A 25006-nucleotide genomic window follows, 5' to 3' on the forward strand; every position below is an offset into this window, starting at 1 on the left:
AGGAACTCTTGGATGTTTTTCTTTGTAACTCTTCACCGCCAAATAAAAACCGCCAGTGTTTCTTTTCTTTTATTCCACATTGTGCTAGTCTCCCAGTGGATTTCCTGTTATATCACATTGTTTTTTTCAATGTGTACCGAAGTGAACAATCACTGGGAACAGACACTTTTATTATTCTACAAATCTTTGGTTTTCTTCATTTCTTCTAGTCGAGTCTTTATTCATCTGGTATTTGAATATCCCACATAATTATACATATATTTCCTGTAATTCCTTCATCTCACAATAACTGCACTGTTCCGCTCTTGTCAATGCCTCAGATGAGTCAAAATTATTGCTATTGTTATTAAGTTCTTTCTGAATTCACTGCATCTCTAGGATTATTTATAATGAAGGTGTTTGTTCGCTGAGGCTCTGTAGGATCAGAAATTGACAAAAAGCTCATCACACCTTTAGTGCAATTGTAAGTTTTACCCCAGGTGTGTTTGCAATTGACAAAATCACTTCTGACATTCATTGCAATGCTCATTTTTACTCTGTGTGTGTTAGTTGATGTATTAATAGGTTTTATAAGTGACAGAAGATATTCACACATTCACTGCACCTGAAAGGATTTTTCTCTGTGTGCATTAACTGATGAATCCTTAATGCAAAAGATTTCCTAAAGGTACTTCTACACTCACTACAGTTGTACGGTATTTACAGAGTGAGTGAAAGCTGATGTCTACATAGGCTTGAAAATTGACTACATTTCTTCACACATTCATTGCACTTGAAGGCTTTTCTTCTGCGTTTCTTTGCTGATGCCTGTTTAGGATTGATAATGTACTACAGCTTTTCAAGCGTTCATGTCATTTAAAAGATTTGTTTCCCCTTTGTGAGCTCGCTGATGATTTCTTAATGCTGAAGAGTAAGTAAAACTACTGCCACATTCACTGCAATGGTATGGTTTTTCCCCTGTGTGCATTCTATGATGTCTATGGAGGCTTGATAATTGACTGAAGCTCTTCACACATTCACTGCAATGGTATGGTTTTTCCCCTGTGTGTATTCTCTGATGTCTGCGGAGGTGTGATAATTGACTGAAGCTCTTCACACATTCCTTGCAATGGTATGGGTTTTTCCCTGTGTGTGTTCTCTGATGTGTGTGGAGGTTTGATAACTGACTGAAGCTCTTTACACATTCACTGCACTGGTATGGTTTTTGCCCTGTGTGTATTCTCTGATGTGAGTGGAGCTGTGAAATGTGTTTGAAGCTCTTTACACATTCCTTGCAATGGTATGGTTTTTCCCCTGTGTGTGTTCTCTGATGTGTGTGGAGGTTTGATAACCGACTGAAGCTCTTTACACATTCACTGCACTGGTATGGTTTTTCCCCTGTGTGTATTCGCTGATGTCTCCGGAGGTCTGTTAACTGACTGAAGCTCTTTACACATTCACTGCACTGGTATGGTTTTTCCCCTGTGTGTATTCTCTGATGGGTGTGGAGCTGTGAAATGTGTTTGAAGCTCTTTACACATTCCTTGCAATGGTATGGTTTTTCCCCTGTGTGTGTTCGCTGATGTATTTGGAGTTCTTGTAACCGACAGAAGCTCTTCACACATTCACTGCAATGGTATGGTTTTTCCCCTGTGTGTGTTCGCTGATGTGTATGGAGGCTTGATAATTGACTGAAGCTCTTCACACATTCCTTGCAATGGTATGGTTTTTCTCCTGTGTGTATTCGCTGATGTCTCCGGAGGTCTGTTGACCAACTAAATCTCTTTACACATTCACTGCAATGGTATGGTTTTTCCCCTGTGTGTGTTCTCTGATGTGTGTGGAGGTTTGATAACCAACTGAAGCTCTTTACACATTCACTGCAATGGTATTGTTTTTCCCCTGTGTGTATTCGCTGATGCCTTTGGAGGTGTGATGACTGACTGAAGCTCTTCACACATTCAGTACAATGGTATGGTTTTTCCCCTGTGTGTATTCGCTGATGTCTTTGGAGGTGTGATGACTGTCTGAAGCTCTTCACACATTCATTGCAATGGTATGGTTTTTCCCCTGTTTGTATTCGCTGATGCTCTCTTATGGTTTCTAATTGGCTAATGTTCTTGACATATTCAGTGGAATTGCACGATTTTTCTCCTGACCGTGTTTCCTGAAGGGTCAGCATAGTTAATAAACCACTTGCGTTATTTTCACATTCCCTGTATGTGTGTGATATTGTGGACGCTTGTTTTCCGATTTAACAATAAAATACAAGACTCACTAAATACCTGCCACCTTCATAATATCAGTTAAGGCTTCCTTGTGGGTGATTGCATCTTTAGATTGGATAATGTTTTCACATGCTTGCGGGTAAAGCTTAATCTTCGTTCCGGTAGGTGTAAATTGGGACAATACTCTGTACTTCAGAGAGCAGATCTCCGCTTTCCTTAAGCCTTCAGTTGTTTGGCTCCACTTCGTTGTGCTTTTCCCTGGTGCCTGTGGTTTGGCTAGAAAGAGTTTGCAATACACCTAGAGCACTGAATGCTGGTCTGTTGCCAGTTTCGATAGCGAAGCACTGCTCTAGCCAGATCATGATGGTAAAGCGACTCGTAATGTGTACAGCTACTCCAAAGGAGTGTCCCGGGGCCAAGCACAGGTCAGAAAAGAAAGTAAATCAGGTTGTTTCAAACATGGACAAAAAGCCAAGTTTCCAGCATTTTTTAAACATTATCATGTTGCTAACAGCTCAAAGCTGAAGAGGGAGTTTGTTCCAAGCTATGGATCCCAAATAGACACGAGACCTTCCTCCAACTCTCATACCGGCCTCATGATCAAAGCTGATCTGCAGGTGGTTTATCAGTTTTGTTGTCTTTGTTTTGTTGAGGTCATTTCTTCGTCTTGGGGTGTCGAGGTGCAGAGCTCAGACTCGTATTCACTGAATTGCCTTTGACTACTTCTTCCTGGATCTGTCCTCTGCCTCTGATTTCACTGATGTTTTTGGAGCTCCTTATTTTTGATAATTTTTGCAGGTTTGATGTGTTATCTTCATTATTCATAATCAATCCATGCATTTAAGACTTATTTTCTGTTGGATGTAAAGAAATGCAATATTACTAAATGCAAACGTAAAGAATGTGAATACACAATATTTAACCAGCTGTAGAAGACATCTCTTCTCTACCATATTTGAAATTTAGTAAGGAACATTTTACCATACATGGATATTTCATTAAAACTGTGGTTGAACATGTCACATTGTATTTACTTCTGAAAAGGCAGTGATTTATCATTATTCACTGAGTAACTTACTAAAGAAAGGGCAGTCACAGAGCACTCGTGCTACAGGTACAGTTTTAGGTAGATGTACATGGACAAGATTTCAATTAAACAGAACAGATTGTGGAAAAAGAGAGGAATCAGGAAGCGCTGCCGTTAATTCAGTTTCAGTAAGTATCTACCAAAGGTGGCTCTTTAGGAAGTGTATAACAAAGGTAACTCTGCAGGAAGTATACATGATAAAGGTAGCTCTTTAGGAAGTATATGTGACAAAGGTAACTCCAGACACGTTTTTCCACAATGCTTTCCTGTTCACACAGGATCAGCTCAAATGTCAACTCCCGCCTTTACCTGGAAGCTTATTAAGTGTCTTTCTATAAGTGCGACGGTCCTCATGATTGCCGTACTCGCGGTTGCGGTCCAACTGCCACCATCCAGGCGGACTGTCCGCTTTATTATGAGTGTGGTGGTGGGACCGCCCCCCGCCAGGATCAAGGATCCTGCTGTGGAAGCGGTCTGCAAACACCCCGAATATGTTGGCAGTGCCGATGCCGACATCTCCGATCATATTACGGTCTGCATATTCACCGTCCTTTTCCCTGGCGGGGACCCCGCCATGAAAAGGATAAAGGACATGCAGGTAAGGGGGACCTCACAGGGCCCCGGCCGATTCTGCTCCTGGGGTTGCATGCGGGGGGCACAAGTTGTGCCACCCCATGGAATTGCGTCCTTGTTCCTGCACAGTGTGGCATGCATGACATGGTGCAGGAAAGTGTTGCAGGCACTCTTAATGTGGTGGTATGCTGTTTAGGCCCTCCAATGAGCCTAATACAGCCGCCGCAAGACTGCTGCTTCACCGCCCACCCACCCTGGATTTAGGTCATAATCCGGCGGCAGGCTCCCAATGGGCTTGGCAGTCTGCCTGGTACCTCCGCTGTGGTAGTCCCATTGGAAGACCGCCACACTCCTAATAAGCCCCTAAGTCCCCTTCAACACATTTACAGCCCTCCTGGCTCAAGCATTTCTGGATCCTAGTAACCTAGAAGACTGGAGCATTATCCTGAGTTGAGGTGGATTTTCTATCAGCGTAATATATATCCATCTCCCTTGAACTGGTGCCTGATTCTGAACTGAATGACAGCTTACAAAAGTGAGGGGCAGATTTATGAGTTCTGGCGCATCTCTGCAAATCAGCAGGGATGCACCAGAACTGATGTGTCACGCAATTCCCTCCTTGCGGCACCACAGATGCGCCGCATTTAGAATGCGGCGCACCATGGTGCAAGGAAGGGCAGATGCGTGACGCATCTTGTGGTGTACGGGCGGCGCATTGCTGGAGTAGCGTCGCAAGTGCTACGCAACTCCTGCAATGTACAGAGGCCACCCATACATAACGTGGTGAGTCACTCCTTACGCCTGCTTCAAGCAGGCGTAAGGATTTGACGCAGCAGCCTCGTAAAACTGACTCAGTGAAATCTTGTAGATTTCACTGTGTCAGTTTTACGGGGCTTTCCTACGAGGGAACGCCCACCCTGCGACAGAACGCCCACATGAAACCTGACGCAGGTTCCATGTGGCGCAGGGCTTTACAACGTGACGCATCTGCCTAGATTGGGTGTTCATTACGGAGACCTGGGCCTCCGACACCTCTGGACATGATCTGCTTATGGCCATTCCTGACGGCTACTCCCTCCATAGGCAGGATAGACTTTTACACAGAGGAGGTGGCATTGCCATTCTTGTAAAATCCCCCTCTCTCTGTGTGATCAAACCTATACCGCTTCCCCTATCTCGCTTGGAATCACTCTATTTTTGCATTTCCCTATCTCCTTCAGTCTCCTTCTCTGGGATCCTTATCTATAGACCCCCAGGCCCTAGGGCCAGCTTTCCCTCTGAACGTATGACCATCCTTGAACCTTATATTGGAAAAACAGCCTTTACCATCTTGGGTGATTTTAACTTTCACCTAGATGAGACCAACTCAAAGGACACAATCTCTCTTGTTGAAACCCTAAAAGCATGTGACCTTATCCAGCATGTAAAAAGTTCCACTCATAAGGCAGGACATATTCTTGATGGACTATTCTCTAATGATGACAGGCTTTCCACCGGTTCTCCAATACAGGTGGTTTGGTCTGATCACTTTGCTGTGCCATTTGAACTTTGCATTCCTGTCACCTGCCCCACTAATCAGACAACCCCTCCTTTTATTCTCAGGAGAAACCTCGGAATATCTCTGATGAGGCCCTTGCTCCTTTGATCTCCACTCCGGAACTTTTAGCTGTTAGTGATGCTGCAGAGGCAGCCCAAACTCTGACTGACTCCATCTCTAACGCAGTGGAACATCTTGCTCCCTCATCCTTGTGCTATGTAGCACCCCGTAAACCTACGGCACCTTGGTTCTCCGACCAGCTGAGACTGCTGAGACGGGGCTGCAGGAGTAGTGAGAGAAAATGGAGGAAATCCTGGGACGCAAAGGACAGAGAGGCTCATAAATCTGCATTACGGGCTTACAAACAGCAAGTGATAATGGAGAAACAGGAATATTTTTCTAATCTGACCAGCTCTCTCTCTTCTTCAAGGGAGCTTTTTAAAATTGCTGACACCTTATGCTCCCTGCAACTCCCCGATCCCGTAGTCAGCTCTCAACAACTTTGCAATGATATTTCTGATTTCTTTCATAACAAAATATACGATATACACGTTTCTCTTGAAGCCCACTGTCTTGCTCTTGATCGAAACACTCCTCCTTTCATATCCAATCTTGATTCACTAGGCAAGGATCCTCCCTGCCTACTCACGACTTTTCCTTCCTTATCCCTTGAATCTCTGAACTCATTACTGGATAGGACTAAATCGGCCTCTCCCCTTGATCCGATACCACTTAAAACACTGAAAGAGTGCAGAAATTGCCTTCTTCCTCCCATGCTTAAGGTCCTGAACAAGGCTATTACTCAAGGTTTTTTTCCTCCGATATGGAAGAAGGCAATCGTGAAACCTCTGCTTAAGAAGCCGACTCTGGATCCGGCCATGTTGAAAAATTTCAGGCCAATCTCCCTCCTTCCAGCGCCCGCAAAGATGCTTGAGACACATCTGAACTTCCATCTGTCTGCCTTCCTCGATTCTTCTGAATACCTGGATAACACCCAACATGGTTTCAGAAAACACCACAGCACAGAGTCCGCCCTTACCTATGTGGTCGACAACATCCGACGCAAGGTGGACTCTGGCCAAACCACGGTTCTGGTTCTGTTAGACCTCACGGCCGCGTTCGACACCCTGTCCCCCGCCATTCTGTCATCTCGGCTGAGGGAAGCTGGTGTCACTGGACCGGCCCTGAGCCTCCTAAACTCCTTTTTGACTGAAAGGGAACAGAGAGTGATGCTTGGGAACCACCTCTCCCCTGCCAAGTCTTTGCAATGTGGGGTGCCACAAGGGTCAGCCTTAAGCCCGACCCTGTTTAACATCTATGTGGCCCCCCTTGCAAGACTAATTAAATCTCAGGGGATGGAGGTGGTATCCTACGCAGATGATACCCAGATTATGGTCTCTCTAGCTCACACCTCCGTTAGTACATCTGCCGCTAGTTTTAGGGTATGCATGCAGTGTGCGGCAGACTGGATGACTATAAACTCCCTTAAACTAAATGGCGAAAAAACCGAGGTGTTGATCTTTGGGAAGAACCAAAATCTATGGTCGAGCGAGTGGTGGCCTTCTTCTCTTGGCATCTGCCCCACTCCCTCCCTATCTGCCAGAAATCTTGGAGTGGTATTTGACACCTCGCTCTCTATGTCCCTGCAAATCAACAGGACCGTGGCCACTTGCTGTGGTGTGATCCGGGTACTCAACAAAATCCGTGGGTACCTCTCCCCCCAGGCACGTAAACAGGTTGCAGTCGCCCTGGTAGGTTCGAGGCTGGATTATTGCAACTCCCTGTATATGGAAGCCAACAAAGGTCTGATTCACCGTCTGCAGATTCTTCAGAACGCTGCAGCGCATTTTGTTTTGGATCTTCCTAAAGCCTCTTCTGCCACCTTAGCCAGGAAGGAGCTTCATTGGCTTCCGGTACAGCACAGAATCGCCTTCAAATTCTCTGTCTGACTCACAGAGCATTGATGGATGGTTCTGCTAGTGCTATTGGTTCCCTTCTTTTGCGTTACGTCCCCACAAGAAGCCTTCGCTCTGCGGGACTCTGTCAACTGGTTGTCCCCCGTGTTAAACTTGCCAGATGGGGAGCCAGAGCCTTCTCCGTGGTCGCTCCGCAGTTGTGGAACTCCATCCCCACGGAAATAAAAACTCTCCCCTCCATCGAGTCTTTTAAAAAGGCTCTAAAAACCTACTTCTTTAAGAAGGCCTACTTATGATAGAATAGGACTTGGTAGGATGTAAGCTTCTGTATTTGATTTAGGCGCCTTGACGCCCATTGGGCAAAGTATGCGCGATACAAGAAACCCCTCATTCATTCATTCATTCAGATGCGTCACGTTGTAAATAGGTCACAAGGATGCGCCACGTTTCTGTGCCGTTGCGCAATGCAACGGCGGCGTAAACGTGGTGCAAGTCCGACATAAATCTGCCCCTAATACTTTAGTTCTTCCTAAACTAGTTAAAGTTAAGATCCTGTTGTATTTCAATCAGCAGCTCCTTCCAGGGTTTTTTGTAAAACAGAATGAGGGGTTATTATAATGGGCCCGACTTTATGTTGCGCACACAGATTTGGCAAACAAACATTAAATCGTGTAATTTATTATTCAACGATATCAGTCATTTAATCCTTATAGAGAATCCATCACAGCCAATAATTTAACTGAAATATCAAGCATCAAACAGATGTGTGCATATTAATAATTGTTTTTGTTTTTCAACATTTACAAGATATTTGACTTATTGTTGTCTGTCTGAAGGCCAGGATGCTACTTTGTGACTCAACAGGGCTTTGGTAGAGTGGGAGGAGGTGTCTGATGTCCACAGGTGAAGTCACATTTCTCCATTCCCATATTTCTTTTATCCAGGTTTACTTCATTCCATGTCCTTCAGCTCCCTAATCCCCTCGGTCTGTGTACTCACTCAACAGGGTTCATTGTTAGCTGTGGCAGGGGACACACTTGAAGCATGCACACAGCAGATGTATGATAATGGCCTGATAGTGAAGAGGCCATGGTTGGCAGTACGGAGCTCACACTCTTCATTTCAGAAGCTCACCTGGGAGGTCCTAACTGAGGTGGTGAACACTTTTTTTGGGCTGTCTGTGTCCAGTTTATCAACGCTCAGGGTTTAGTTTCAAGTCAAGAGATAGTGCAGGATTAGAATAATTGTAATGTCATACATTCCAACAAATGCCTTTACCACGTATGCTTTTACCACGAAACACCTTTACCACGCAAGTCTTTACCATGCATATGCCTTGACCAGGTAGCACCTTTACCACGCAAGTCTTTACCATGCATATGCCTTAACCACGCATAATGATTTACAACATTTGCCCTGCGATAAACCACCTCAAAATGACTTCATTCAAAGGACGATCAGCCGCACTCTCACTCTGTGTCCCACGAAGACGACACCCCATTGTCCAAGCACTCACTACTGTTTTATTAATTCTATAATGCAGCAACACTCAACACACAATGCGCGTTTCGACTCACGCCTTCAACCGAGCAACCCAGTGTACGACAACCACAGTGTTTTTAAAACAAACATCACTACACATTTAAGGTCTCCAACGCGGCTGTCCTCTAATCATCTATAAACAGGTTGCGACACTTGGAATGAGTGTCGTCTCTCTGAGCAAAAGCAATTTGACGTGTGAACGTCTTGAAGAATATATCCAAACTTCAAAAAATCATGATTTCCTTCGTAATTTATTCCATGTTTCTTCACAGGAAATTGTATGTATCATGTAGCTGATTGCTAGTTTAACATCCTTACATTTCCCAAGATTTTCAAAAAGACCATTGAGAGTTCACCCAATGCATTTCGGACTTTTAAAGTCCTTCGTCAGGGGTGGTCTGAAAATAATGTAGAAAAAATGGATGTATGACGTTACCACGCATACTATTACCCCGCATAAAAATTACAACGCGGAATTTACAACGCATACCGTTACAACGCATAGCGCTTTGAGGTGCTGGATAGTGGTAAGTATAATTTTATATTCCAACTCCAGTCCCCGTGGATACTAGGGAAGGTGTTGGATTTAAAATTAAACTTATTCCCTATCCTAGAGCGCCCCCCAGCGCAATGCGTTGTAATGGTATGCGTGGTAATGCCTGCGTTGTAAGTGTAGTGCGTGGTAAAAAATGCGTGGTAAACGTTGTATACCAGAAAAAATATATGTAGGATCTTTTCAAGTGTCACATTGCACAAACACATTTACAGAATAAAATAAATCACATGCTGCACTATCATTACTGATTCAACCATATTTGTATCAAAAACCATAAGTAAAATTACACAAAACGAGTAGCATAAAACCAAAATATCAAGCACTATGAAGAGGAAGATAAGTTGATGGTCCCTAGAAATCCTGATCAGAAATAAACCATGAATGTATCACGTTTACCCGAGGTGCATGAAATGATTATTAGAAAGTGCAAGTAGCTTGAGGTTGGAATGAAAAACGCAAACAGGATAGGCAGTGTACGAAAATCGTAATTACCAAGTGAGATAATGTGTCAAAGTAAAGTGTGCCAAAAATAGTACCAAGTTAAAGAAAGAGCGTGAGCCCAGATAAATCAAGCCGGATATACCGTGTGGAGAAGTGCGGTCGGTTAAAAGAATGTGCTAGCGGCGAGTGGACCAAACTTACTTGAAGGTTCAGAAACGAACAGCGTGTCAACGCCGTTCAGCTATCTTTGCACCAAAGCGTGTGTTCGTGAAAAAGAAATAGTGAAGGGGGAAAGTGAACTAGAAATGTAAACATAGAAAGAGGACACATATGGTGGTGGCCATCTTGTAACAGTGTATTTGGAAGATGAAAGGCAAATAGTGAAACTGAATGGATTAATACTGCCCAGTAATGTACCAGTAAATGAAAAAAGTAGATAAAATGTAGACAGTATGTAAGAAACAGATATCAAGAAATACAGATAATTCATGACTTCATAGGTAACACAAAAATTCCATCCGATCATTTAAACCCAAAGGTTTTGACGATTGCAGAAATTTTATCCAGTAATTCTCCCTTTGCAAGATAAAGTTAGTATTGTCTCTGTCATCGCGCTTAGGCACCACTTCAACAGCAGCAAATCCTAATTGACTGATGTTGTGTCTAAGTTCTTTAAAGTGAGCTGCTACAGAAGATTTAAGGTTTTGAGTCCTGATGTTGCTTTTGTGTTCATTAATACGTGTCTTTAACTTGCGAGAAGTTTTCCCTGTGTAGATCAATCCACAAGGACATTTGATGATGTACACCAGATTTTCGGTATCACATGTGGCATTGAGTTTTAGCTTGATGTCGGTGCCTTTCATTGGGTGTTTCAAGATTGACCCTCTGATAAGGTTGTTACAATTTTGACAGTTAAAACAAGGTTGATTGCCTTTGTAGATGGTGGAGGTTACTTGTTTCGGTTTGGTGATAATTTCTTTTAGGTTGTGACGTCTTTTGTAGGCAAATAATGGTGAACCTTGAAAAATGTGATTGAAATCAGGTTCAGTACCTAGGATTGACCAATGTTTGAGTATAGATGTCTTATATGATCTCGGGTTGACTGAATATTTCGATACGACCACAGGTCTTTTGCTGGTGTCTCTGTTTTTAAAGGTCAATGCCTCCTGTTGACTCAATTTAGCACAACGTTCTTTGGCATTTTTAAGAATGGTTTGCGGATAACCTCTTTGTTCAAACCGTCTGATCATAGTGGTTGCCTGTTCTTCAAACTTGCTAGTTTCAGATACTATTCGTTTGCTGTGGTAGGTGGTATTTCAAAGCCGTCTGGTGAAAAGATTTGTAATGCAGAGTGTTATTCTTATCAGTGGATTTTCTGTGTAGGTCAGTTTCCAGATGATAGTTTCTTGGTTGACCTCATGGGTGAATTGAATGCGATCATTAATATGATTCAGTTGTAGTAGTGCATTGTTCAAAGATTCATGGTCTCCTTGCCACAAGACAAAGATGTCATCAAAGTACCTTAGGAAAATCCTGGAATGTGTCTTCCAAGAATTGAGGTTCAGTATATTGTTTTCTTCAAAATATTTCATGAAGGCATTGGCGTAGACCGGCGCGGCACAGTTGCCCATAGAAGTACCGGACAACTGTACAAAGTGCTGGCCCTCCCATTGGAAATAGCTTTGCTCTAATCATCTATTACACGTTTTGTGATATACTTCTCCAATTCCCCTTGTAATTCCTCATTTCGCCCACATTTTCACACAGAAATGTTGGCAGTTTTCAGTGTTAAAGTATATATATGCTCTGTATTTCCAGATTTCATATTTACGTGGGGAAGATAACTGCTTTTACCGGCCCCATCCGCACTAAAGAGATTATACGTAATAAGGGTTACACGCTGGCTGACGTCCAGACTGCCCTTAGGCTTGTCTTTATGGCTGCTCCACCTTCAAGTCTCTGTGGTTCGCAAGTAACCTTCCCCAACGGACAGGGCTCTTAACGCCTCAATATCTCGGCGGGATGGTGTACTTGCTTGCAGCACATACAGGAGATCACCATATCTAATTAAGATACCCAAACTTTATGACAAGGCCTAGAACACAAGCAAAGGTAATGCGCTGGGCAGCTTCCCCTACTTAGCTGTGTTCACATTCAGTCCTGTTAAGCACTGCCATGCTCCCCGATGGAACTTCCTGCCACTGACGGGCTGATAATCATTTCCAACTCTAAAGCTGATGTATTTAACGAATAGAACAATATCCAACAAGTCTGTACTCTTTCATACAGCATCCCTCTCGCAAATAACATTTGTTCTCCAGCAAAGCTAGGTGACAGCAGTAGCCAGTGTGTCAGGGGCTCTAGTCCTAGAAAGAAATTCCCTCTTTGACCCATGCTAAACTGTGAAATACAGCAATAATTAGGAGTTCAGTGGGCCCTGGTGCCACTGCACCTGCTGCGCAAATGGAAGCTACGCCTCTAGTTTGAAAGTAGGAATGGAGGAAAAACAATCCGTGTTTGGGATGAATGTGATTGTGAATACATCGAAAATTGCGGGTGTGCTAATGTCATTTAATGTGTTTTTTAATTTGTAAGGCAGGCTTGGGGAATACCTAATAAAAAGAGGCTTTCTATCTTCTACGGCAGAAAAGGGTGTACCTACAAAGAAATACACATACAAAGGTTTGCACAGGTCCACAAACACACACACAAAATATGAACACACAGATAAGAGTGGGCGTAGTTGGTGGAGTACCACTACACCGAATTCTGTGGAATTGATCAAAAACTCAGTGAATTCTGCTCCGCCACTCCATTCCGTCTCACCACAATTAAGAAAACAGAATCCTCACATACCCTTGGGGAAACGACAAGTAACATTATTACATGCTAAAATGGATATAATCATCTCACAAAAGTGAAAATGAAAATACAGCAAGCAGAGAGGGAAGTGATGATTTTGGGGTCCTTCCTAACCTAGGGACAGGACCAAGCAGAATCCTTGAACACAAACAGCACACAATGCTGAAATGATTTGGTGGTGGTCCCATCCTCCTAGGACCACCCCAAGCACAGGTATGGGCAAAAATACAATCCCAACCAAAGGCCCTGCAAAGCATTATGGGACGAAATTCTAAAGTGCAGTGAATATTATAGTATCCAATATCAAAACCCTCCTCAGGGGGCAGGCTCTCAGGCTCAGCTGAGAGCTAATACAATAATATTCACTAAACTCTAGAATCTTGCCCCTTAATGCCCCGCTTTCAGCAAGCAAGAGCATTTTTTTTCTGTTCTCGCTTGCTAGAAGTGGAACACAGTTTGCTGTGGCTTGGCTGGAGCGGTATAGCTCCCGCCAAGCCACAACAAACAGCTATGTCCCAGGGGTGGGCACCCCGGGAAATAGCAGGAGTCTGGCCTGGGGAGCCCAGGGCCATTATTGGCTGCAGGTTCTTCATATTTTCCCCAGGGCTGCAGAGGGGCCATATGTGCCCTGCAATAAATTTAACAAAAAAGAGGTGGCAGTCCCTGGGGTTGCAGGGGGGTCTGTGTGGCCCCCACACATCAATTAAAATTAGAGCCCTTGAGAGGTGGTCCCTGGGTCTCCGGGAAGACCACGCTGGCCCCCCTTCCAAATTGACAAAAGGCCCAGGGAGGTGGCAGGGGTTCTGTGTGCCCCGCGCATTATTTAAAATTAAAGCCCTGAGAAGGTGGCAGCCCCCAGGGTGGAGGAAGGGGGGTCCGCGCGACCCTCGCTTTGTGTAAAGAGAAAGCCCCAGGGAGGTGGCGGACACCGGGGCAGGTTGGCAGTCAAGGAGCCTCCAGGGAGGTGATGGTTCCTGGGCAGTGGGGGAGGCTGTACAGGGCTCGACAAATCCACTCGCTCGCTCGCATTTGAGAGGGAGAATTGATTAGGACAAGCTATTTTTAGGTCCTACTCGCCCTTTCTGACGAGTAGGAAGACAAACTAACTTTTGTGCTCTGTCTTTGAAAACAGAGCAAAAGTGACAAGATAACAAGATTTAAAAGCATTTTTATTGCTCACAAAGGGAATGAGCAATAAAAATGCCTTTAAATCTTATTATCTTGTTATCTTGTCACTTTTGCTCTGTTTTCAGAGACGGAGGTGAAGTAGGTTAAAGTCAGGTCGATGGGATTTTCCAAGGTACTAGACCTGCACGACTAGTACAATTTTTCGGATTTTTCGAACCCTGCTGTGCGAGCCTCCCCCACTTTCATTTTTAAGGAAGCTGCGGGTAGGTGATGGCCCCTGGGGCAATATTCAGCTTCATGGAGGGGACCTGTGTGCCCCTCACTCTATTATTTTTAGAAATGCCCTCTGGACCTGGCCACCTGGGCCCAACACAGTTGACCACACTTGGTTTAGCAACAAAAAATTTGGCAGGGTCCACGGATCCTGCTGCAATAATTTTTTGTAATGCTTTTTTGGTCATGTGAGGTCCTTGTGGGACTCCCTTGAAGAGACCCAGTGGGGTCAGGGTGTTTCTACCGACACCATTTTCTTTTTTTTAATGTTTTTTTCTGTGACTTGATTCAAGCAGAGTCACAAGATAGCTTCCAACACTTCCTGGTTTGAAGTGTTGGTAGCCAATCAGATCACAGCACGAGATTGAGAGGTGTTGGAGGTCCTCAGTTTCCCAAGGTATTTCTTTAAATAACTCTGCAACTACTGTACAGATTTAAAGAAATCACAAAAAGGCACTTCCCAGAATCAACATCCATTTTCCTGCCAAATCTGGTGTCATTCTGTTAAGCAGGTCAGGGCTGTAGCCATGTCTAAATTTCCTATGGAAATTAACACAGGGAAAAAGCGTTTTGGGACCCCCCCTTTTTTCTAAGCCCCTGCTTGACAGATCACCCCGAGCTAAAGTGAGTTGCAACTACTTTTAAAAATTTCACGAGGATAAATGACACCAAAGTTATTGGCAAATGAAAAAACGCTCTTCCTATGTAAACTAAATCCTAACTAGAACTACCTATTGGTAACCGCCTGTAGGTGATATATACACACACACATCTGATATATATACTTGGCATTTTGTTGTAAAGGCATGCGGGGAAAAGGTTTGCGTGGTAAATGGTGCATTGTAAATGCTATTTGCCTCCATGTCCAGTTTATCAAGGCCTGGGGTTTAGTATCACATCAAGAGATAGCGCCGGATTAGACTAATTAAGAACCCAATTGGTCTCATAGCGTCATGGTACTCAATGGGACATGAACCTAAACTGAGTCAATGCCGTCTACGGAGTCCATTTCAATGGGCTTTTGCTACCAGTGTCTCATAGCGTCATGGTACTCAATGGGACATGACCCTAAACTGAGTCAATGCCGTCTACGGAGTCCACTTCAATGGGCCTTTGCTACCAGTGTCTCATAGCGTCATGGTACTCAATGGGACAAGAACCTAAACTGAGTCAATGCCGTCTACGGAGTCAACTTCAATGGGCCTTTGCTACCAGTGTCTCATAGCGTCATGGTACTCAATGGGACAAGAACCTAAACTGAGTCAATGCCGTCTACGGAGTCCACTTCAATGGGCCTTTGCTACCAGTGTCTCATAGCGTCATGGTACTCAATGGGACATGAACCTAAACTGAGTCAATGCCGTCTACGGAGTCCACTTCAATGGGCCTTTGCTACCAGTGTCTCATAGCGTCATGGTACTCAATGGGACATGACCCTAAACTGAGTCAATGCCGTCTACGGAGTCCACTTCAATGGGCATTTGCTACCAGTGTCTCATAGCGTCATGGTACTCAATGGGACAAGAACCTAAACTGAGTCAATGCCGTCTACGGAGTCCACTTCAATGGGCCTTTGCTACCAGTGTCTCATAGCGTCATGGTACTCAATGGGACAAGAACCTAAACTGAGTCAATGCCGTCTACGGAGTCCACTTCAATGGGCCTTTGCTACCAGTATCTTGAAAGCTTCCAGTAGCACTTACGCTTCTTTTAGTGCTGAGGCAGTTTTGGTATTTGGTTCACCACAGAACGAAAGGCCTGACTAGTCCAGTTGAAACTTCGTCACCTTTGTACATTGACAGGGGTTCTTTTCAGAGCATAAAAATGTGGTGGACGCCCACATTCGATTTTGATGGCAATCCACCAAATGTTTACAAAGTGGGAGTTTGTTTCTGAAAAACACACTGGGAGTTTTTTCACGGGTAGTGAGGATCATTATTTTCTTTTCTGTCCATCGCTACCAGGTTTTACCTGGAGGTGACTAAAAAAAACAAGCATTTGCAATGCAATAGGTCTCGCATTTTCAAGAGTTAGAGCTATGGGCATTGCAAATAGCAAAGTATTTTACCTAACTATAAAATGTGAGGTTTGTTTTGATTATGTGTTTTTAAAAATATTACATGTAAACTTGAGCGTATTTAAGGTAAAATAAAAAGTAAATGTTAAATGAAAATAGAATCAAAAGGTATTTAACTATTAAGCACATGTAAGATAAGGAAAACAGTCCAAAGTGAACATATTATAATATGTTATCAGATGATGCTGTGCCAGTTACTTTGTCTTTAACGACCGCTGTTCTTCCTGTAAGATAGCATTTGTGACCGGGTGGTAGGTTTGAAAAGCTCTTTGTGGCGAGCCCGGCAGGATGAAACAAAAGCATGGCTGCTAACTTCAATATTAAGTCGTGTGTGCAGAAAAGGAAGGTGTGGCCGCTACTACGAAAGAATGTGAAAAAGTGAATGAGAGGTGTGGCACACACAAGTCACCACATGTTAAACATACATACAGATGGTATATGCGTGTATATATACACAAATGTACACACTAAAATTAAATGAAAGAAAACATGTATGCACTCTACTAATCTATTATAGCATACCGGGGGGGCAAGGGTGATCAAGCGGGCAGTCCTGTTCAGAACACTGCTGGCCGGTGACTGCCTGTCTGCATTCTTCTGTGTACCTGCTTCTACCTGGGTGTGAGGTGCCTGCTCTGCAGCACTACACACACACATCTGTGTTGCACTGTTTATTCTGCGTTCAACATTACGTCATTTGAGTTTTACTGGTATTATGACCTTCTCTCCTGCACAACACTTCATTTAGCAAACAAAATCCTAGGCGCGAGAAAGGGAGCAGGAGAACAAGCCCTCTCACAAGGGCAGGGGAAGTAAACAAAAGAAGACAAACATCTGCACCCAATACACTTGCTGCGTCCTCAGTAGGCACATAATATGGTGTTACTTTCACTATTAGATCAGTTTCATACCAGTTTTTAACTGCACAGTGTTCTTCCCTTTTAAGGCGCTGCCTCGCATCTAAATCAGTCCTAGATCTCGCCAAGTGAGCAGCAAATGCGCTGCATCGCTAGGCGAGACCTAAAAAGGACAGTACATCACCCACCCTAAATAAGGTGGGCAGTGTAATGCCCCTCCTTTGATGAGCCCTACTCTGTTGGCTGTCAGAGGAAGCTTGAAACCCTTAAGGTCTGCCATCCAGGCAGTTTATTTGTTTGTGTTTGCAAAGGATTACCCAAACTATAAATCAGGTCATAAAAGTCTAGGGGACGGTGCTCTTGTTTGGGTAACACCCAGGATTCCAGCCCGGCCCCTGCACGGGCACAGTTCTTTTACCCTTCCGGGAGGAGCTTCAAATGAGTCAAGATGATAACCTTCAGGCCGGCCTCAACCTTCTAGATCCGACAGCCACTTTAGACACTGTTGAACAATTACTTCTCGTTTTGAATGTCCTTCGGTTGGAGGCACCAAGGGCAGCTCTACAATCGTTCTGCTTCTTCAGCGAGGGTGTTCCAACACCGTTGTTCTTCTGCCTGCTTGTTCTACTGCTACTGCTCTGGCAATAGTTTATGGAGGAACCCAAAGGAAATAATATCTCATCCTTTCTCTTTTAATCGGATGTGGCACCACTGAGGGGTTAGTCCACTCCTTTGGTCAGTAAGTATTATCGTTTGCTGATGGCACACAGCTGTTCCTTAGGCCGAACAGGGATTCTGACAATTCCATCAGCCATCTGAGGGTGTGCTTGACAGTCATTTACTTCCTGATTACTATCAAATGTATAAATATGAATAGAGTTAACACAGAAGTTTTCTCATTGCTAGAGGACCCTCAACAGGAAAGCCAGAGCTTTGTCCCACACCAGTTGAGCCTGAATAGGTTAAAAACCTTGGAAGTGCATTTGACAGCGATGTCTGATTTCTTCCTCAAATTCAAAAATGTTTGGTCTTCTTGAGTTTTACAACAGGATTACTGGAATGATTCAACAAAACTACTACCCAATCATAAAAGAGTTGAGGGGGTAAGAGCTTCTTTTTCTCTCTTGGCTGGACTACCTACCTCAACTTATGGAAGGCTGCACGGGGAAGACAGCTACACTTTCAAAATATGCTGTTCAGAATATGCTGGCAAGGATAGAGTTAGGGTGCAGAACTATCATCCTGTCCTATCACTGCCTCCTTGATGAAAAACAGGTCAACTTTAAACTCCTCTGTCTCAATCATCAGATGTCTTACAAAGTACAAAGGTGGTCCAACCTCCTGGCCTGACGTGTTAGTGCCCGCACACTACTCATACACGACTTCTAAGACCCATCACCTGGGTCCTAAATGATATTCCTCACTTCCAGAGGGCTGGCCGGGGGTGGAGAACCTTCAGTGAGCTGAGGAATTACCTATTGTCCTCGCTTTCAGAGGGCTGGATGCGGGTGGAGGACCTTCAGTGAGCTGGTGTATCACCTATTGCCCTCGCTTACAGAGGTCTGGATGTGGGTGGAGGACTGTCAGTGAACTGAGGCTTCACCTATTGTCCTCTCTTCCAAGGGGCTGGATGGGGATTGAGGACCTTGAGGCATCACCTATTGTCCTTGCTTCCAGAGGGCTGGATACATGTGGAGGACCGTCAGTGACCTGAGGCTTCACCTATTGTCCTCGCTTCCAGAGGGCTGGATACAGGTGGAGGACCTTCAGTGACCTGAGGCCTCACCTATTGTCCTCGCTTCCAGAGGGCTGGATGGGGGTGGAGGACCTTCAGTGACCTGAGGCCTCACCTATTGACCTCGCTTACAGAGGGCTGGATGGGGTGGAGAACCTTCAGTGACCTGAGGCCTCACCTATTGTCCTCGCTTACAGAGGGTTGGATGGGTGTGGAGGACCTTCAGTGATATGAGGTTTCACCTATTGTCCTCGCTTCCAGAGGGGTGGATGACGGTGAAGGACCTTCAGTGACCTGAGGCCTCACCTATTGTCCTCGCTTACAGAGGGTTGGATGAGGGTGAAGGACCTTCAGTGATATGAGGTTTCAACTATTGTCCTCTCTTCCAGAGGGCTGGATGAGGGTGAAGGACCTTCAGTGATATGAGGTTTCAACTATTGTCCTCGCTTCCAGAGGGCTGGATGAGGGTGAAGGACCTTCAGTGACCTGAGGCCTCACCTATTGTCCTCGCTTACAGAGGGCTGGATGGGGTGGAGGACCTTCAGTGACCTTGTGGTAAATAATTGATTACCCTGTCATAATTTCTATACATAAATAAGGATTGCTCATAAAATGAGAGGCAGAGTCCGTGGTGTCCGATTCAAAAGGGCTTTAATGCAATAGCTCGAGCTACTGGAGAATCGGGTTCCATCACCACTAAGGTTCAGGAAGGGTCGTCATCTGAATTCTTATTCACATAACACATTATATATAGTTAAAACATACATTACATTGAATAGAGAAGGTGGAGCAAGCGAAAGAGAGAGATAAGAACATATGGGCGTGAAAGAAGGCGTGTAAGGAGGCGTACATGTGGGTGTTCACTTGATGAGTCATAGGTGTGTCATAGGTGGGTGGATGCATAGAGGAGGTCTGCATGGTCAGCAGAAACCTTTACCTTACTTGTGCACGCGAAACTGGTCATGACGTAAAATGGACGTGTAACTGGGGGAAGCTGGGGGGAGCTGACTTTAGCACTAGTAGGGGAGTCTGGGATGTCAGAACGACCTGCACCTTTGGTATATCTGATATCTTGAGTTTGGAGGATGTATTGTCTGAAGTAAAGGTCGCTCGAGTAAAGGCTGTTCATCACTTAATGCTAGTGTGTGCATATATTTCTTCGTGCATTGCGTGGGGCCATGGGCCTTCTATGGAAACGGGTTCAGTAAATCACTTGAATGGAGACAGGAAGGCTAGGCCTTATCTTCTGCAGGCGGAATATGTTTATCCCTTTCACTAGACTGGAATGTGTTTTCTGTGGAGCTGAGCAGATAACTGTAGGCAAAATACTGTCTTTGGCAGGCCAGGCTGAGCACCTCTCGGCGGAGCAGGAAGTAAGGGAGAGGTCAGGGATACGTAACTATTCTGCAGCTTTCAGAGTTACAGGAGGCTTGGAGCCTGGATTCGGGTCCTGGCTCGGCTGTGTCACAAAAACGTGTGCATCTCGACTTTTAAACGTGTACCATGTAAATGCATTGGCAACATAGGCCTCAGTGCAGAATTAACGTTTCATTCAAGGAGGGCCTAATAACTGGCATGCTAACATTGGACGGAAATGCAGAGGCATTATTATTACAGGCATGAGAAGGGAATTACATGATGACATGGACATACATGGGGCAAAGGTATATGTATAGGGTGCGAGTGGGGGACACACTGGTCACGTAAAATTTCTATTTCCTCATTCCCTCCTTGTCCCCTACTGTGCCCTTTAGGACACATCTATATTCATGAGACCGTCTATTTGTTCATACAGCATCATCTGCTCGTCTTTTTTCATTTGTGAAAGTGAACGTGGACGTGGACGTGGCGTGGAATACAGGCAGTGGCACACAAGCCGCAAATCGCTGGGCCACACTGCAGACAGAGACAACAACTGAATACTACGAGTAGTATTATTCCCAGGGAGGACAACACTTTCCATCCCCATGCTGATATCACACTCCAGAGCCAACCGGACCAAGTCCAGGTGCCTGGATTCTGGTGTATCTCGTGAGCTATCTTGTGGAGCCTCGTTATTGCCGCATACACTGATGGCGCGTTATTAGGAATAAACACACAACAACTGGAGCTGATCACTCTACAAGCCCCGCCCCTATCTGCCAGGATGACGTCAAGAACAAGGCGGTTCTGAAGAACAACAAGTCTCATAGCAGACTGCTCCTCGGTCAAGTTACCTAAGGCAGAAGCAGTCTCATTCACTACTGCTTCCAGTGTTCTTGTTAACCTGCATATTAATTTACTGTTTTGGACGGGACCTATGAAGAAAAAGAATCCTTTATTGAAGTCTGAATATTGCTCCCACGTTGTCTCAGTCTGATCGACAACCGGGGAATCGGTCTCTCTTTTGTGTCTAATATGTACTAGACATGAGTCTCGATGATAATGGGATGGGGCTAGAAAAACAGGTGGCAATAGGAACGCTATATAGCACGTCCCACCCCAGTCTAAGGGCAGACGTACATAGGCTGTCTGACCGCAAATGAAATAGGAATGGCGGGAAGCTTTGAAAGTAGACTTTCCTTTATCATTGAATTCAACCACAGTATTACAGTCACTGTGTCCCAAGTGCACTGAACCATTCTTTCTAACGCATAATTCACCTTTCACCGGTAGGACTGTTATAAACGGTGAACCTGTATTTGTCTCGGACTGGACATTCAGAATCATAAGGCTAAGGGAAACATTTCCTAATTAGTATACTTCATTTTCTAGATCTGTTCCTTTCCTTTGGGGAAAACCATCTTTGTCGGGAAAACATGCCTTATTCATTACTATATTCAAGTCTCCCCAAATCCATTCACTCTGGGAATCTGTGAACCGTCTGTCTTGTAATGATGACATTAAAGCAAACCATGCTCCGCACGAACCATTGTGCGAAAACGGATAAGGAAAGAGGGGCAGAACTCCCTTCATTTTCTGATGAGGTGGGAGTCGGCCACATACCCAGCAATTCATTACATTGCTGGTCTGGTGAGAATGATGTAACATGCGAATAAAAGTATTGTTGCGCAATGCTAGTCGATATGACAATTCATGGGGTGGCAGATCACTGAATGTGTGCTCAATAGTGTCATTGAAGGAAGAATGAATGTGTGAACCAAGAGGAGGAAAGAAAGCATGTAGCGTCAAGCTTATACATATAATCGATATACTTAGAAAAAACATAATGATCAGAGTTACTATGCATCTGCTGCGTAAGTTTTTGCAATATTTCACTTTCATCTCTTTCTGCCTATCTCGCTGTCTATTTGGGTCTACGATCTTATACATGTCAGGAACCTGTCTAACCGCTTCACCCGAGGGGGACTTAAACAATTAAACGCTGTCTGACTGTCCCCGGGAGCTTGTTTCCTTCCCAGTGTAAGAATTGGCTTTTGTAGTTTGGTTTGCCCTGTTCCCATCATGCACTGGGACAGGAACAGACTAATTTGCATACAGCCAGGTTCTGAAACTGGGATGGTGCAGTGAGCTAAAAAACGGTGTTGGATCTAGCCCTGATCTCTTGACTGGGTGTGAGCTTTCTGCTTAATTCAGAGACTCTGTCCCTCACCACCCCTTGTTGTAAATATTTTTGTCCACCCTAAGCGTGGAAGGGTATTCTCAGATGTGAGACCCTTGCTCATTGCACCATCAGGATTCAAGCAAACCGGGCCGAAGACGGCTGTAATGCCAGAAACCGGTCCCCGGGAGCTTGTTTCCTTCCCAGTGTAAGAATTGGCTTTTGTAGTTTGGTTTGCCCTGTTCCCATCATGCACTGGGACAGGAACAGACTAATTTGCATACAGCCAGGTTCTGAAACTGGGATGGTGCAGTGAGCTAAAAAACGGTGTTGGATCTAGCCCTGATCTCTTGACTGGGTGAGAGCTTTCTGCTTAATTCAGAGACTCTGTCCCTCACCACCCCTTGTTGTAAATATTTTTGTCCACCCTAAGCGTGGAAGGGTATTCTCAGATGTGAGACCCTTGCTCATTGCACCATCAGGATTCAAGCAAACCGGGCCGAAGACGGCTGTAATGCCAGAAACCGGTCCCCGGGAGCTTGTTTCCTTCCCATTGTAAGAATTGGCTTTTGTAGTTTGGTTTGCCCTGTTCCCATCATGCACTGGGACAGGAACAGACTAATTTGCATACAGCCAGGTTCTGAAACTGGGATGGTGCAGTGAGCTAAAAAACGGTGTTGGATCTAGCCCTGATCTCTTGACTGGGTGAGAGCTTTCTGCTTAATTCAGAGACTCTGTCCCTCACCACCCCTTGTTGTAAATATTTTTGTCCACCCTAAGCGTGGAAGGGTGTTCTCAGATGTGAGACCCTTGCTCATTGCACAATCAGGATTCAAGCAAACCGGGCCGAAGACGGCTGTAATGCCAGAAACCGGTCCCCGGGAGCTTGTTTTCTTCCCAGTGTAAGAATTGGCTTTTGTAGTTTGGTTTGCCCTGTTGCCATCATGCACTGGGACAGGAACAGACTAATTTGCATACAACCAGGTTCTGAAACTGGGATGGTGCAGTGAGCTAAAAAACGGTGTTGGATCTAGCCCTGATCTCTTGACTGGGTGAGAGCTTTCTGCTTAATTCAGAGACTCTGTCCCTCACCACCCCTTGTTGTAAATATTTTTGTCCACCCTAAGCGTGGAAGGGTATTCACAGATGTGAGACCCTTGCTCATTGCACCATCAGGATTCAAGCAAACCGGGCCGAAGACGGCTGTAATGCCAGAAACCGGTCCCCGGGAGCTTGTTTCCTTCCCAGTGTAAGAATTGGCTTTTGTAGTTTGGTTTGCACTGTTCCCATCATGCACTGGGACAGGAACAGACTAATTTGCATACAGCCAGGTTCTGAAACTGGGATGGTGCAGTGAGCTAAAAAACGGTGTTGGATCTAGCCCTGATCTCTTGACTGGGTGAGAGCTTTCTGCTTAATTCAGAGACTCTGTCCCTCACCACCCCTTGTTGTAAATATTTTTGTCCACCCTAAGCGTGGAAGGGTATTCTCAGATGTGAGACCCTTGCTCATTGCACCATCAGGATTCAAGCAAACCGGGCCGAAGACGGCTGTAATGCCAGAAACCGGTCCCCGGGAGCTTGTTTCCTTCCCAGTGTAAGAATTGGCTTTTGTAGTTTGGTTTGCCCTGTTCCCATCATGCACTGGGACAGGAACAGACTAATTTGCATACAGCCAGGTTCTGAAACTGGGATGGTGCAGTGAGCTAAAAAACGGTGTTGGATCTAGCCCTGATCTCTTGACTGGGTGAGAGCTTTCTGCTTAATTCAGAGACTCTGTCCCTCACCACCCCTTGTTGTAAATATTTTTGTCCACCCTAAGCGTGGAAGGGTATTCTCAGATGTGAGACCCTTGCTCATTGCACCATCAGGATTCAAGCAAACCGGGCCGAAGACGGCTGTAATGCCAGAAACCGGTCCCCGGGAGCTTGTTTCCTTCCCAGTGTAAGAATTGGCTTTTGTAGTTTGGTTTGCCCTGTTCCCATCATGCACTGGGACAGGAACAGACTAATTTGCATACAGCCAGGTTCTGAAACTGGGATGGTGCAGTGAGCTAAAAAACGGTGTTGGATCTAGCCCTGATCTCTTGACTGGGTGAGAGCTTTCTGCTTAATTCAGAGACTCTGTCCCTCACCACCCCTTGTTGTAAATATTTTTGTCCACCCTAAGCGTGGAAGGGTATTCTCAGATGTGAGACCCTTGCTCATTGCACCATCAGGATTCAAGCAAACCGGGCCGAAGACGGCTGTAATGCCAGAAACCGGTCCCCGGGAGCTTGTTTCCTTCCCAGTGTAAGAATTGGCTTTTGTAGTTTGGTTTGCCCTGTTCCCATCATGCACTGGGACAGGAACAGACTAATTTGCATACAGCCAGGTTCTGAAACTGGGATGGTGCAGTGAGCTAAAAAACGGTGTTGGATCTAGCCCTGATCTCTTGACTGGGTGAGAGCTTTCTGCTTAATTCAGAGACTCTGTCCCTCACCACCCCTTGTTGTAAATATTTTTGTCCACCCTAAGCGTGGAAGGGTATTCTCAGATGTGAGACCCTTGCTCATTGCACCATCAGGATTCAAGCAAACCGGGCCGAAGACGGCTGTAATGCCAGAAACCGGTCCCCGGGAGCTTGTTTCCTTCCCAGTGTAAGAATTGGCTTTTGTAGTTTGGTTTGCCCTGTTC

General features: G+C 45.0%; 1 protein-coding gene across 1 annotated transcript in view; it reads right to left on the bottom strand.

The window, feature by feature from the left end:
• Positions 1–25006, bottom strand: part of LOC144804659 (uncharacterized) — a 186696-nt gene that overhangs the window by 70998 nt on the left and 90692 nt on the right. Inside the window, 1 exon segment of the mRNA XM_078671923.1 lies at positions 845–2235. Coding sequence (XP_078528049.1) covers positions 845–2235 — 1391 coding nt within the window.

Source organism: Lissotriton helveticus, chromosome 1_2 (assembly GCF_964261635.1).
Source record: "Lissotriton helveticus chromosome 1_2, aLisHel1.1, whole genome shotgun sequence".
Taxonomy (NCBI): domain Eukaryota; kingdom Metazoa; phylum Chordata; class Amphibia; order Caudata; family Salamandridae; genus Lissotriton; species Lissotriton helveticus.